A 14,134-nucleotide genomic window follows, 5' to 3' on the forward strand; every position below is an offset into this window, starting at 1 on the left:
CTCCATTTTCAAATTTTTAACTTTTTTATTATCAATTTACGATTAATTTTCGAGTCTCAGATCCTTATTTCAATTATGCTTAAAGTGCTTTCCTGTAGAACAGAACGAATGATGAATATCTCGCATATTGTTGAATATTGTATATTAGGAAACAAGTCATTATAGTTTGATATAGATTAAATTATAGATGATTTTCGTGACTTCAAAGAGAAACGGTCTCTATTTTGATAAATTATGATTAATATTTCTTTATTGTATGTAATTAAAAAAATTAAAAATTTGACCCCTTATTACCTTATCTTGCGTCCACTCTTGGATGAGTTAGCAGATTAGCAAGCTGGTAATGGCAACAATTTCATGTGTTATCAATTGATTGGTCATATTCCATATAAGTTGTGATTGTACAACAATTTCTAATAGTTGGAAGATAAGTAATCAAATGAGGGGTGTCATTGTCGATGTTAGACAAGTTGTTGTGTCGTGATGATAAGTTCAAGGGTGAATTCACCTAACAAAATCTATATTTTTTTACAAGATAAAAAAAATCTATTGCATTTAAACAACTTTGAGAAGAAAGGTAAATGTTTCATTTATAGAAAAAACGTGTATCTTGACATAATTAGTTAAAGTGGCAATGCAGAAGTACATCACATGAGTTTTAATCTGCATCTTCAATTTCATCGATCGTGATAAAGCTACAGTAGACAATGCTTAAACTGTTTTTGGCATAACAGTGGGAAACACTATCCACCTAGAATAGACTTTAGAATCTTTTTCTTTAGGAATGACTTTATGATCTTTTAATGAGTTAGATCGATTTTAGCGTAGCCAAAAACTTTTCTAACTTTCCATGAATGTAAATATAATAACACTAATATAGGGAGATAAAAAAAACACTCATATAAGGAAAATAACTCTTAAATATGGAGACAAAAAAAATAAACTTCAAATAAAGAAGAAACGATCAAACCTAACGTAGTAGTAGACCAATCAAGAGTTTTATTCAATAAAGAAAAAAAAAACAAACAAAGAAGGGGTTTATATATCTTTTGGTTAAACTCCAAAATGGATGAAGAAGTTGAAAGTTTTCTTAGCGATTAGGATTTTGTTACAATCAGGAAAAACAAAATATTTAATAATGCATTTAAACAACTTTGAAAACTTCTATATTTGAGATTGGTGAGGGAGCAAACGCGGAGGGCGTTAACAGCTAACTGTTTCTCTTCTCTTATTTCCGCAGGTTTGGACGAGAATAGCGCTACTGCTGCTGGTTTCGACGAGAATGGTGCTTTTGCTGCTGGTATCACTGATGATGTCGGAGCTGCTCCTGGTTCTGGCGATGCTATAAGAGATGGTATGTCGCGCAGGTCAGCACAGGAAGGAGTGGGGGGCAGGCGAGCTGCCATAGCAGGCACTCAACGCCCTGTAGAAAAATTGCTCTCTTTTAAGAATATCATAGTGGTAGCCTAAAGGGAAAAAGATGAAAAGGTGTATATTAGTTGTACAAAGTCTCACATTGGAAAGTTATACTTTTTGGGGGAGTTTGGAAGGCTATATATTTGGGCTTGGGTTTTAGGCTTAAAGCACCCCACAACAAGCCTCCTCTAATTTCTAAGGCTATGTTGTTTTCTCCTCCTTTCTCTATTGTAATTGCTCATTTGCAATAATATTTAGTAGTGTCCGGGGACGTAGGCAATATTGGCCAAACCTCGTTAAATTCCGATGTTTTCTCTATTTGTTTTATGCTTTAGCTTTCAATTTGCTAGTCGTTTCCGCAACAATTGGTATCAGAGCCTTGGTTTAGAAACTTAGTATGCTCTGTGCACCGCAGTTAGACTGATCGGTCGGCACATCAGAAAAGTTTCTTTTCTCGGGGTTTCGTTGGTTTTAAGAACTTAGTATGCTCTGTGTGCCGCAACTAGACTGAACGGTCGGCACATCAGAAAAGTTTTATTTGGTTTCGTTGACAATTTAGCAAATTGAAAGGTAGTGTTTAAAACACTCATTTGGAAAAATCTTAGATAATTTTTTGTCTTAAGTGCTTAGGAAAATTCTGTCAAAAGGGCAATAATCGCCTAAGAAAGCTGGTACTTAAGTGAGACCGTTTGTGACTCCACCAGTGGCCTGGGAATTTTTCTAGTGAAGTTATTTAAGGCAAGTTATTATTGGCGATTTTTCAATTTGAGCTGAGATGGCGACTGATGAAACATCACAGGGTCCCACATCGGTAAAGACATCTATTCTGTCAAGAATAGGCGTGTCAAACAGCAGAATTGCTGTGGAGATCTTTGATGGTACTGGTCATTTCGGCATTTGGCAAAGCGAAGTTTTGGATGCCTTGTTTCAACAAGGTCTAGATATTTCCCTTGAAGGAGAGAAACCAGAAGATGTTGATGAGAAGGATTGGAAAACAATAAACCGTTTGGCGTGTGGTACAATTCGATCATGCCTTTCCAGAGAGCAGAAATATGCATTCAGTAAGGAAACTTCTGCAAGTGTTTTGTGGAAGGCATTGGAGGACAAGTTCTTGAGGAAAAGCAGTCAGAATAAGCTTCATATAAAGAAAAGGTTGTTCAGGTTCTCATATGTTCCTGGTACGACGATGAATGATCACTTCACGAGTTTCAATAAGCTTGTTGCCGACTTGATGAACTTGGACGTGACTTTTGGAGATGAAGATTTGGCTTTAATGTTGTTGGGATCGCTTCCTGAGGAGTTTGAATTTCTTGAAACGACTTTACTTCATGGAAAGGCTGAGGTGTCTCTTAAAGAAGTGTGTGCTGCATTGTATAGCTACGAATTAAGAAAGAAAGATAAGAAAGAAAGTAGCAGTGGCGCAGCAGAAGCACTAGTCATGAGAGGCCGTTCCCAGAAGAAGAGTAAAGGCAAGAAGGAGAGATCAAAATCTAGAGTTGGCAAAGATGAATGTGCCTTTTGCCGAGAGAAAGGGCACTGGAAGAAAGATTGTCCCAAACTGAAGAACAAATCTGGTAAAGGGAAGGCTGTTGCAGATTCAAATGTTGCCGAGTATGATGATAACTCGGACAAAAAAAATTCCTCAATTGGAGGAATAACTCTTCATCGTCCCAAAGAAGACCCATTTTCCATTCTCGGTTAACTAGAACTCTTCCCTTAAGGATATAGGTACATGTATGCCGAGAACAGATTTTGTTGGGACCGAGCACGACACATGGTGGTGGCTACTAGACACCATAAGACATCTTCACTCTCCTACACGTAAGCGAAATGTATAAGGAATTTGAACCGAGAACATATTAGAAATGTCTTTGAAAAGTGTGGCTTCCCCGTGATAGAGTTAAATTATTCCATGAAGTTGGAATTTCCATTAAAAGATACTCTCAAGCTGTAGAGTATGGTTCTTGTCATTACTTCTGTTCTTTTCTTAAATTCTTTTACACATTTTCATCTTCTAACTTCTTGTTATGTAATTATCATCCTGAGTATAGAGGAGAAACACCATGAGTGTAGAGGAGAAAATTGATTAGTGTTTGTATCTCGACCTGATAGAGGTCGACTTAACTTTACCATAAGAGAGTGAAAGTATCAATCCCCAACTATTTTCAAGTACTTTAAGCGACTCGATGGGCATTGATAGCCTTATTATGCATCCACCTCCTCCCGCACCTCAACCTTCTTCTCAAGAGGTCACATAATTTTTGCCTAAAGAGATGAAGAAGGTATTTCACTGATTCATTGCTTACTCACATTGATTCTTTTTCTTATTATTAGCATGTGTTTCTCGGCCAACAAAATCTCCAGAGGAAGAGAGAGAAGAATAAAGTCAAGCAAAATTTGAGCCATAACTGGAGAACTCGACTATCAAGAGCCAAACCGTGCTCGTCGAGCCCCAAAAGAAGTCTCCAGATGGCGATTTTCGCGGTCCAGTTTCTTCTGGAAATGCAATTACAATGGATCAGGATATTATTGATGTTTCTAGAAGACCTCAATGTTCTGACGCACCTATAAACACACTTCCAACTGAGAAAATCATGAAGGAAATGGCAAATGTTTCCCAATACGACCAAGATGCGGGAAAGATGCTCTTTCTCTGTGAAAGAAAAAGGAACCCAAGATCCATAATGACTCTTACAGGGTAAAAGAAGAAGAGGACCAAGCAAAACAATGTGGAAGAAATAAAAGAAGCCAAACGTTGAGTGTGAGCTGGAGACAGTAGAGAAGGCATGGTGGGGGGTTAAGAACTAGGCAAAGGCCATATCTCAAGAGTGTTGTTAAGAGCTTGGGAAGCACCCTCGGAAGATCTCCAGAATAATTAAAAGGCCATCATCGACCTCAGTAGCGGGTCGAGTTTAAGCGACTCGATCATTATCGATTCTGCTAAAAAGATTCAAAAGTGGAAGGGAGCTTAGGAAAACCACCCTCGCATTTCACATTTCACCCTCAAGCGTCTTGAGGGCATCATTGCAGTGTATAATAGATAGCTTCACGAGATGTTGCGAATCTGACAATTTGATAAACTCTGGCCTCGTTAATCACTTCTACAAGATCTTCATACTTCCTGATGACTTCAATAGTTTAGAAGGCCAACAAATACAGTAGTCAATCACAATAGTAAATGTGAATTTGTTGTGATTAACTATAGATGGCCTTCTAAACGAATTCAATAGTTAATCACACTTTAAACAACTTCAATAGTTAATCACAACAAATTCAGATAGCTAATTAAACACTATGTAAGTTCAGAGGATCAATCAGTTTTATTAACGAGATTCAAAGAACCCCCTAATATGTATTAAGTCTATATAATATAAATGCAACAAAAATGATTCAGTTTTATTAACCAAATTCAAAGAACTCCTAATGTATTAAAACAATATAATATAAATGCAACAAAAATAATACAAGTATTAAATAAACCGTGTCAAACATATTATGTATTAAATGAATGAATCGTGTTGTCATATTACAAATTAACATCCCAAATGTCTAAAAATATGTAGCTTTAACCTGAGAACTCAAACTAGTAGTGTTGTCTAAGAATCTCTAGATGATTTAACCTTGTTTTCTCTCTTTTAGTCGTATTGGCATCTCCTACAAAATGCAATTACATTCTACTTCTTCCTTCTTTCTTCATCTCAATTATTTCATCTCTCAACACAGCAACATGTTCAGATGAATTGAAACGCAAAGATGACAAACACTTTCGAATAATTGTAGAACTTACCCATTAATAAGTGCATGATGCCTAAACATATGAACACTGCAATTCGCAATTCATCAGTCCCTAAACTTGATACTATTTAGGTGCATTACGAACAAGTCATTCCAAGTATCAGTAATTCCTGGTAAGCACCAATGCATGCAGTCATCATGCCTCTTCCCACCAGCTGAGGATGGATGAGCATCTGCTCTGAACTCACTCATGGAGGTTATATCCAACATATGGAATTTCGACCCCTCAACGGCCTTGAAGAGGTGCTGGTTCACCAGACGCGTTTCCACATTCGTTCCATTGTTTCGTAGAGAGAAAAGTTCTTCAACCTGGTAGGTATAAAAGAAACTTTTAGTAGTATATTAAGCACTAGACAAGTATGAAGCAACTCTGCTGATTATATCATATCATGAAAAGTTCATACTCGAATTCATTCGGGTGAAAAAAATTATAATGTGCAAACTCATAATTTTGCATGGTACTCACTTTCTCAGAAAACAAAGGTTGTTGCCGCGGACAAGAACCACCCTGGTTCCAATCACCTCCTTCAAAGTGTCTCGGTGATTGCGTTCGGAAGAACTTTATTCCACCAAGATGCATCCTTTCCTCAACAAACAGCATCTGTAATGATGAAAAATTATATAAAGATCTAAATTAGATCATGCAGATACAAAAGCAAGATCAGTATGAGCTATAGCATGGCATCAGTATCAATGGTTTGGATTGCATCCTATATTAACTACAGAAAGTAACATTAAAGCCATCAATTATGACACTGAAACAGAAGTAAAATGTCGTATAACACATCCATTTAAATTTTAAGAAGATATAAATGAAATGCAATAAGGAAAACTTAAGAATCCGTACCATGTTTTTTAAAACCTTGTCCAGGCCTACATCAGGAGGTATCGGTGGAATCACAGGCTGGCCCCTCTCAAAGAAAAGCATGGGTGACTTGATAGGGTCAAATTTTGAAGGAGCCCACCACCTATTAATAAAAAGAAAAGATCATACAGTGATACAAAGTGTAAATGAGAGGAATTTGGGAATTTACTTAAACAAGAATTCGAAGAAATGTAAGATAAGAAAGAATATCGACGATGATTGAATGAATGAAGACCGGTAGTTTAGGCAATCATACACTGGCACAACTTCATACTTAGTATAAATATAAAACATGGATAGCTATCTAGAACAATATGCCAAGGATTAGACTCATGTAACTGATGAAACGTATAGAGAATAGACAATGAACACCATTGGTCCCACCTAATTGAACTTACAGCATCGATTCCATTAACGCTAGCTTACCACCATGAGTTTTACATTTTTATGAATATTTTGCTACCATCATGAGGCAAAACGTAATGTCATATCGGAACTCATTGAAGTGGACAACAGTTGTTCAGATTAACATGCATAATAAAGTGAATAATTGATATTTACCAGTGTCCAGTATTAAAGATTAGAATATCATGGAAGCTGGGAGCATTTGCCCATGTGCCTTCTGGAATGTCGACATCAACTCTATAGCCCTCTTTATATCCAAGAGATTCTAACTCACCACCATTAGCATTAGCTGACCACCTGCAGTATGAAGGAGCAGAATTGCTTGAAAAAATCTCAAAAACAAAATCTGTAGTAATATGTTTACTAAATATCAATGTTGTAGAAAACTGTTTATCTGAATAGAAAACTTAACTTTATATCATTTAGTACAACATATAAAAATTTCCATGATATTCTCTAGATTGACACACCCCCTAAAACACTAAAAAAGAAATAAAAGCCACATCAAGTATATGCAATCTACAAATATCAGGAACATTTCATGATATCACAGAAACCTGTTACATTATTCCCATGGCTGTGTTTCAAGACTGCCATGTCATATTCAGCCCATCTTATGTCAAATCAATAAGGCATTTACTTGGTACAGATCGCTAAAGCAATCATTATGCACAGAATGAACCAAAATTTCAATTTAAGCCTATTATATAGTCCATGGCAACTAGATTATATCTGTGAGAGATATAGGATATTCTTAGTAACTGAACAAACAAAAGGGCTAGAGACGGATGCAGGAGGTAATAACAATAAACATTAACTATCAGTGCCAAGTATAGCTTACCTACCATAACGCGCCAAAAGATTTGTTCGATGGTATGCAATAGTAAGGTTATAGTCAAGAAATGTAAACCCACGATCAGCCCCAGCAGGTCGCCACTTTTTCACTCCACTTGAGGCTCGTTTCAATATGCAAAAGAGAGAGACAAACATATTCCTATTCAAAGAATCACCAACAAATCCTGCACTGTAGAGCATTGATAAGTTCAAAAAATACAAATACAGAGCAACAAGTTGACATATCAATTTAACTGGGAATAAAAATCAACAAAGCCCGCATAATTGCTACGAGTTCTTGACATGCCTAAACATTCATGTAAAATGTTGTGAGATTGGCTGTAATTAGCAATCTGACACTACAATTACTTCAAGAACCATCTCAGCTAAGCTGCATAATGTTATTTTGCAAATGAGTAAAAACTTCAGTATTTGCAATCTGTAATTAGCAATTTGACACTGCAATTACTTCAAGAACCACCTAAACGAAGCTGCAGAATGTTAATTTGCAAATGAGTAAAAATTTTAGTATTTGCAATTTTTCCAACGAATTATCAGCAATCAAACAGAAAAGTCTAAAAAATTGCATTAACGGTAACTAAATTAGTTCGAGAGTACAAAATTACAAGCACTAAAGAGAATAAAATACCAATTTTGGTGTTCCTGTAAGTCTCCAGGAACCGCAACGGATCAAAAGGTGGAAGATCGCAGTCCTTAGGCTGCCACCGCCACTTGACAATTTCTCTGGCATTGGATTTGTTGTTGGCAATACAGTTCCATCCCTTGAAAATCTCCTTGCAAGTGTTATCATACTTCTCGGAGCTCCGATTCGGGTCGTAAATCCAGGACCCGTGGGCGTAATCGCAGGATCCGGACGTTGCAGTCGGTTTAGTTGAGAAATGATTGGTTTGAAGCTGAATGTTTTGGGGAGAGAGTGAAGCTCTTCTTGAAAGAGAGAGGATGAAGAAAATGGAAGCGAAACAGAGAAGAGAGATTAAGGGAAAGAGTGGTATTTTCTTGGCCGGATCTCTAACGGCCATGTCGAACAATGAAGATCGGCGCATGCTAGCGTTCGCATCCTATAAATGTTTCCTTTTTTTTTTACGGTTTCCTTTTCTTAATTAAATATATATATTAATTAAATATATATATATTATGGTAATTTATTTTTGACAAATATCCTTACTTCATGTGTTTTCACTATTACGATGACTAAATTATATTTTGTGAGTAATTAGTTTTGTAATTGGTTTTTCAACGATTTCAATACTGAAATGTTTACTCAGAATGGTTTACCAAAAATAATATATCACAAATTTAATAAATAAATGATTTTAAAATTAGTGGTTTTCATGTTGCACAACAATTTTACCCAGTGATATTACCACGGTATATTTATGCCTTGAATCATTTATGAACGAGAATTTTGGTTGTTTAGTTAGAAAAATATTATTTATCTTTTATAAATAAATAAAAAATCCAAAAACAGAAAATCAGCCATTTTTTTAAAAAAACAATTTTTTCCAACACTAAACAAACACCAAACCAGCAAATAGATAATAGATAGTTAAACTTCAAATCTCACCTTTAAAACAATCTAAGATTATATTTAACAAAAATATTAAAGAAACTAAAATATTTACAAAAAATCTAAGATTAACTAAAAGAAAGTGGATTATAATTTGAGACGGATAAAAATAAAAACATGAACTATTTTTTAGGATAGAAGAATATTATTAAATTCAACTTGTTTCAGGAATGATATTCTTTTCAAAAAAAAAATTATATCTTACCGTTTGAAGTGCATTAATAATGAAACAATTCATTTTAGCAAAGTAAAATTTTTTTTTAATAGTCCAGGTGTGTGTATATATATATTAAGAGTTGCAAAAAAAGTTGATTGAATATATGAACTTATATAGGTTTTATCAGCCTCCGAAACTTATTTAAAGTGACTTATTAGCATTTTGAGTGATCAAATTAGATTAAAAAAAATTAATTTAGCTTATACAGAAAGAAATTGTTGATACATCAGAAAATTAGATCACATAAATTACTGATTATCTGATTGCTTATATCATATGAGTTCATCATTCAACTCACAGCATAGAACAGAACAGAAAGCAAAAGGCAACACAGTCCATCAATGGAAGAACATATACAGATTATCCATAAGGAAATTACAATCAAAGAATCAAATTTAGCTCTTTTCTCGACTTAACAGAATCAAAATTAGTGTAACAGAACTACCATTTGTAACTACAAGTAGCAGTTCAATAAATACAAAACATATCAAAAATAAATCCAGAATCGAATTCATAAAAGCTCGCTACAAAAGTAAATGAATAATTTAATAAAATAATTTACTCTTTGGGGTGCTCAACGTGTTCATCGGCATCATTTTTGCCAAGATGCAGAAAGAGCAGAGATATCGGAGATTCTCAACGATATGACTTGAGATGGAAAACTTGGCAGGCTGGTTTATAGGACTTCTTTAACAAAGCTTGTTCAAACTTCTTTGAAATTACTTCATTATCTTCTAAGCTATTCTGAAGGAAGTACTTTATCCACCATGTTGAACTCCTATACTTGGCCTTCAGTACATAAAGAGAGTATTAGAAAATTTCATTTTATTTCCGAATAGGAAGTAGAAGAAATAGCATCATGCAACAAAGACGGATATCAGTTGATGAAGCTATAGCATCTTAAACTTCATGCCTAAACAGTTTAGTCTGTGACTCGAACTGTAAGTGAATATAATAGCATTAGGACTTTCTGTTCGCATTCTGCAAGCGAATAATGATATCCTTGAATAACACGTGTTTTTACTATCGATAATTCACGACACTGCAATTAGTTCTTTTCGTTTCTGCTAAAGAACTGTATAAGATAATAAACCAACTCAAGGAAAAGGCATCATTGACTTGATCCCTTCCATCCTGAAGTATTACCAGCTTTCAAACATAAATACCAATTACAAATAAAAATAAATAAAACCAAATGAGGGAAAGAAAAAGCAATGTGGTTCAGTGTTTTGCAGTACGAAGGTTGATGGTTTATAATTACAACCTAAGATAAAGTAAGGCTGTCAAACCGGGTTATCGTGTCATAACCTTGTCATGTGATCTATATATTTCACATGATTATATATCATACAAAAGACACAAAAAGGATAATCGTGTCAAGCAGATTGTCTTTGTAAATGGCGTCGTTGTGTCAGACATTCACAGCCCTAATCTGAAGCCTAACGGTAAAAACCAATCTAGATATCAAGCAGGGGACTGTAGCCTAATGTCATATGTATTGAATAGAACTGTGCAGATAAACCAGCACAAGATGCCATGAAAATACTAAAGTACATAACAGCTAATGCAGGATAATTTGAAATGTTAATGGCTACCTACCGGGCGACCAAACTTAGATAACTCTGTAGTTTTTGCTTTATGCAAACCTGGTAAGCCTACATAAAACAAAAGAAATCAGCAAATCAGTGCAGAAAATCAAATTATACATCATATGAAATTTGATTCTGCAGAAGAAAGATATAAGAGCCTTGAAGGGCACTACATTTAGATGTCTCTAACACGAAGGTTGGGGTTAAATCGTTCAGTTATTAACGAAATAACAGTTCCCTAATCAAAGAAAAAGTATTAACTTAAGAATCTTTCTTATCCGATAGGAATTAGAAAAGACTGGCTGAGACTAGTAAGATTACAAGACGTTTCTTTTTCCTCTCCTTTATGCAGCCTGACTATCAAGAGTAACAATGTGATGAAAAGAGCAAAACACTAGTTTAAGAACCTTTACGTTCTTTATTTATCATTATACACAAGCTAAGTCTGAAGAGACCCAATGGCCAGGTGATTTCAAGCCATCTTAAATACGAGGTATGCACATACTTAACAAAATAAAACAACAAAAAAGCATTGAAGCAGATTACCAGAAAATATTATGAAACCATCAGTAGACACCCTTGCCAATTCTGGAAGAGTTTTGTTGAGATATCTTGGAGATAAGTAATCCAATGCATCTGAAATTATAACAAGAGAAAATGACTTTGCCCGGTAAGGCAGGGGAAACTTGATATCAGCCACACGCACGAACCCTTTGCGGACAAGTCTCCTGCAGTCGGCATCCACATCATCCAATTCATACGGTTCTACACCCCAGGCTTCAGTATCTTCTTCTTTCAATAACTTTGATACAACAGAACAGGTCTCAGGGCCTACGTGCAATACTTTACGCATGCTGTCACCATAAGCCTTCTTCAGAACAGGTATTGCTCTTTGAACTTCTACTGTGCATGAGGCACCACCTGTGTTTAAATAAAATCCTCCAATTGTAAAATTGTTTCTTCCAATCGTTTATCATAGAAGTATTTCACAATGAGAGAACAATGATGTGTCAAATCAAATTCAAAGGCCGAAATTATTGATTTCTATTCATTCCTAACCTAGATATAAATTTTCAATAGTGAAGATCATGTGCATGGTATAGTTCAATTGTAGAAGCGGTCAGCTTCCACACATCAGTTCAAATGTATAATTACTTAATTAGTTGATTCATACAATAACAAGGATAACAGGATATTTGCCGACTTCTAACAAGTCCAAAACAGGATAATTTGCCCTGAGGTAGACGCTATACTGAACTGCATATGACTAATTTCTTTGTGCATACTTAGAAAAACGTCTATATACTATGAATTAGGTTAGGTATGCAGGGTCCTATATTAAGTGATGCTCAATGGCTCCATAAGATTCATGAATATCAATGGCAATTTCTGGCAGAAAATTAGATAATAACAGTCCGAGTTAATGCACATGAAGAAAACATTCAACCATCAATTCAGGAGGGAAAACTTGTTGACAACAGTGAAGTGACAGTATCCAGGAAAAAGAAAAGATACAGAAGGGGCCAACAAACAGCAAATACAAAACCTTTCATCAATATTCCAATTACAGATCTCGTTCAGAAGAAAATCCAAAAATATGATTATATAACTTGTAAGCTAAATTTTTGAAGGAATAGAGGTGGAGACAGCAAATCAAAGTCTGATTTTGGCTCTTCCAACTAGCCTCTTTGAGTATGCACTTTTGGCTACTTATCAAAGCAAACCAAGCCCATATGGGATGGGATAAAGAGACCATAACGGAAACAACAAGGCCTTCACAAGACCAGGATGATAGTTACACATCACTTACTTACCAGGAAAAGTAGGTAAAGAATGGGATTTAAATCCCCAGTCTCACTTTCATATAAGTTATAACCCACACAACATTGAATCAAAAGAATAAGATAAGCAATAAAGAATGCATTTAGCAACCCATTTTTGTTACAAAATTCCAATTTGGACGCTAGGTATTAAAAAGTGGGAATGGTATTAATAGTAACAAATCATAAGCAATCAACAATAGAAGATGTCAATGTTTGAGAATGGTGTACAACATTCAATAGTTAATGTAATAAATTTGCACGAGACATCCAATCTAAGGTAATAAATTCAATCCAAGAGACCTTCTCCCCATTTGCTCAATCAATATTTGTTGTGACAGTTCCATATGTAAACAATATCATATATTATGAAATATAACTTAGTCCCAGCTGTAGCATCCAAGGGTTCCTTTTCTTCATTATACTACTCATTTAGCTGAATTTTATTAGTAGGGTTTAAGGCAAAATCCAACATAATATGAGCATACTAATCACAACAAAACAGTGCAGGGGTGTCAAAGCTTACCATCAGCCTTACTCAAAGCTTCTCTTTCACTAATATGTCCACCTGGCATAAAACACTTAATTAGTTCATCATAGAATGGAACTTATAAATGCAAATCTGAAGCTAGACAAAAAAAGTTGCTACTACCAAGTTTTTTTTTTTTTTCAAGCTCAATGTAGAGAACAGGTTCTTTCAATCTCAAAGTAGACAACAAGTTAAGTGTCATTTTCTCTCCAAAGAAAATAGAAATAGAGGTACTTGGAACTAAAACAAAATCGACTGGCAATGTTTCATCAAGTAAAATACAAACCTGATGACCCACCATAGCAGTAGACAAGCAGAAGAATTGCACCCTGAAAATAAAAATATATCATAATCATAATTATTAATTAGTAGCTTTAGCACAAAAACATAACCAAATAACTCAAAATGCTAAAATCCTGGAATTTATAGATAGATCCTCCAGAAAAATAAAAATATTAAGCAAATTACAACTGCTTATATAATACCACAATCACTAGGCAAATAGACAACAAAGGCGATGAACGTGATTTTGACTGCACGGATCCAATAAAAGGGATGCCTCCGCCATCACCTAACCGTCTAGCAGGATTTACCGGCCTCCTTGACATAGCTGACAAAAAGCAGTAATCATTGCTCTGAGAAAAACGTTTATTTACTGCAGAACAACAAAAATTTCTTCCCCAACTCCCCTCATGGCTTGCTAATGTAACATTAAAAACCAAATAAAAGTGTTTCGAGCAAAAGATTAATTCCTCATTTCGCATTCAATCACATTATAAACCCAAAACCCTTTATGCTTAAGAAAATTGTGTCCAAATGCAACCCAATCTTGCAATTAAACAGAAACGAATTAAGTTGCAACCTAATCAAATTCACTGAGAAAAGAAACAAATAAAACGAAATTGGAATAGAAGAATGCGATACAGAGGATTCATTAATTTACCTGAGATAGAGTTCGCAGAAAGGAATGGGTTTTCGAAATCGCTTCAAACAGATCCAAGATCTGATTACTGTGTTATTTTCAGCTCATGGTGATATACAGTTGCTTTTTGTTATGTGTAAATTTAATTTTTGTA

General features: G+C 35.1%; 2 protein-coding genes across 3 annotated transcripts; both read right to left on the bottom strand.

The window, feature by feature from the left end:
* Positions 1–4,884: 4,884 nt before the first annotated feature.
* LOC136225513 (protein trichome birefringence-like 13) lies at positions 4,885–8,408 on the bottom strand. The gene is made up of 6 exons (XM_066013564.1): positions 7,965–8,408; positions 7,323–7,500; positions 6,638–6,778; positions 6,059–6,179; positions 5,678–5,812; positions 4,885–5,520 (listed from the first exon to the last, which is right to left on the bottom strand). The coding sequence occupies exons 1-6, from the start codon at positions 8,377–8,379 to the stop codon at positions 5,257–5,259; spliced, it is 1,254 nt and encodes a 417-aa protein (XP_065869636.1). The 5' UTR covers positions 8,380–8,408; the 3' UTR covers positions 4,885–5,256.
* Positions 8,409–9,434: 1,026 nt separating this feature from the next.
* LOC136227434 (probable pectin methylesterase CGR3) lies at positions 9,435–14,134 on the bottom strand. 2 transcript variants are annotated; one of them, XM_066016098.1, is made up of 7 exons: positions 14,002–14,134; positions 13,547–13,668; positions 13,345–13,387; positions 13,056–13,097; positions 11,256–11,630; positions 10,720–10,775; positions 9,435–9,909 (listed from the first exon to the last, which is right to left on the bottom strand). In XM_066016098.1, exons 2-7 carry the CDS (start codon positions 13,664–13,666, stop codon positions 9,757–9,759), a joined length of 789 nt encoding a protein of 262 aa, XP_065872170.1. In that variant the 5' UTR covers positions 13,667–13,668; positions 14,002–14,134; the 3' UTR covers positions 9,435–9,756. The 2 variants fall into 2 exon arrangements, with proteins under 2 accessions (XP_065872170.1, XP_065872169.1); XM_066016097.1 differs by having other exon boundaries at positions 13,544–13,668.

Source organism: Euphorbia lathyris, chromosome 4, assembly GCF_963576675.1.
Source record: "Euphorbia lathyris chromosome 4, ddEupLath1.1, whole genome shotgun sequence".
In the NCBI taxonomy this organism is placed as follows: domain Eukaryota; kingdom Viridiplantae; phylum Streptophyta; class Magnoliopsida; order Malpighiales; family Euphorbiaceae; genus Euphorbia; species Euphorbia lathyris.

What these genes read in the sequence shown, in the direction of transcription:
- LOC136227434 (XM_066016097.1), bottom strand. Translation starts at nt 13,666, where the DNA reads ATGTCAAGGAGGCCGGTAAATCCTGCTAGACGGTTAGGTGATGGCGGA. An exon ending in CTGCTATGGTGGGTCATCAG is followed by an intron (nt 13,098 to 13,344) that starts GTTTGTATTTTA and finishes GTTTTATGCCAG; the next exon opens with GTGGACATATTAGTGAAAGA. An exon ending in TATCTAAGTTTGGTCGCCCG is followed by an intron (nt 9,910 to 10,719) that starts GTAGGTAGCCAT and finishes TATGTACTGAAG; the next exon opens with GCCAAGTATAGGAGTTCAAC.
- LOC136225513 (XM_066013564.1), bottom strand. Translation starts at nt 8,379, where the DNA reads ATGCGCCGATCTTCATTGTTCGACATGGCCGTTAGAGATCCGGCCAAG. An exon ending in TTACAGGAACACCAAAATTG is followed by an intron (nt 7,501 to 7,964) that starts GTATTTTATTCT and finishes TCTACAGTGCAG; the next exon opens with GATTTGTTGGTGATTCTTTG. An exon ending in AACCTTTGTTTTCTGAGAAA is followed by an intron (nt 5,521 to 5,677) that starts GTGAGTACCATG and finishes TATACCTACCAG; the next exon opens with GTTGAAGAACTTTTCTCTCT.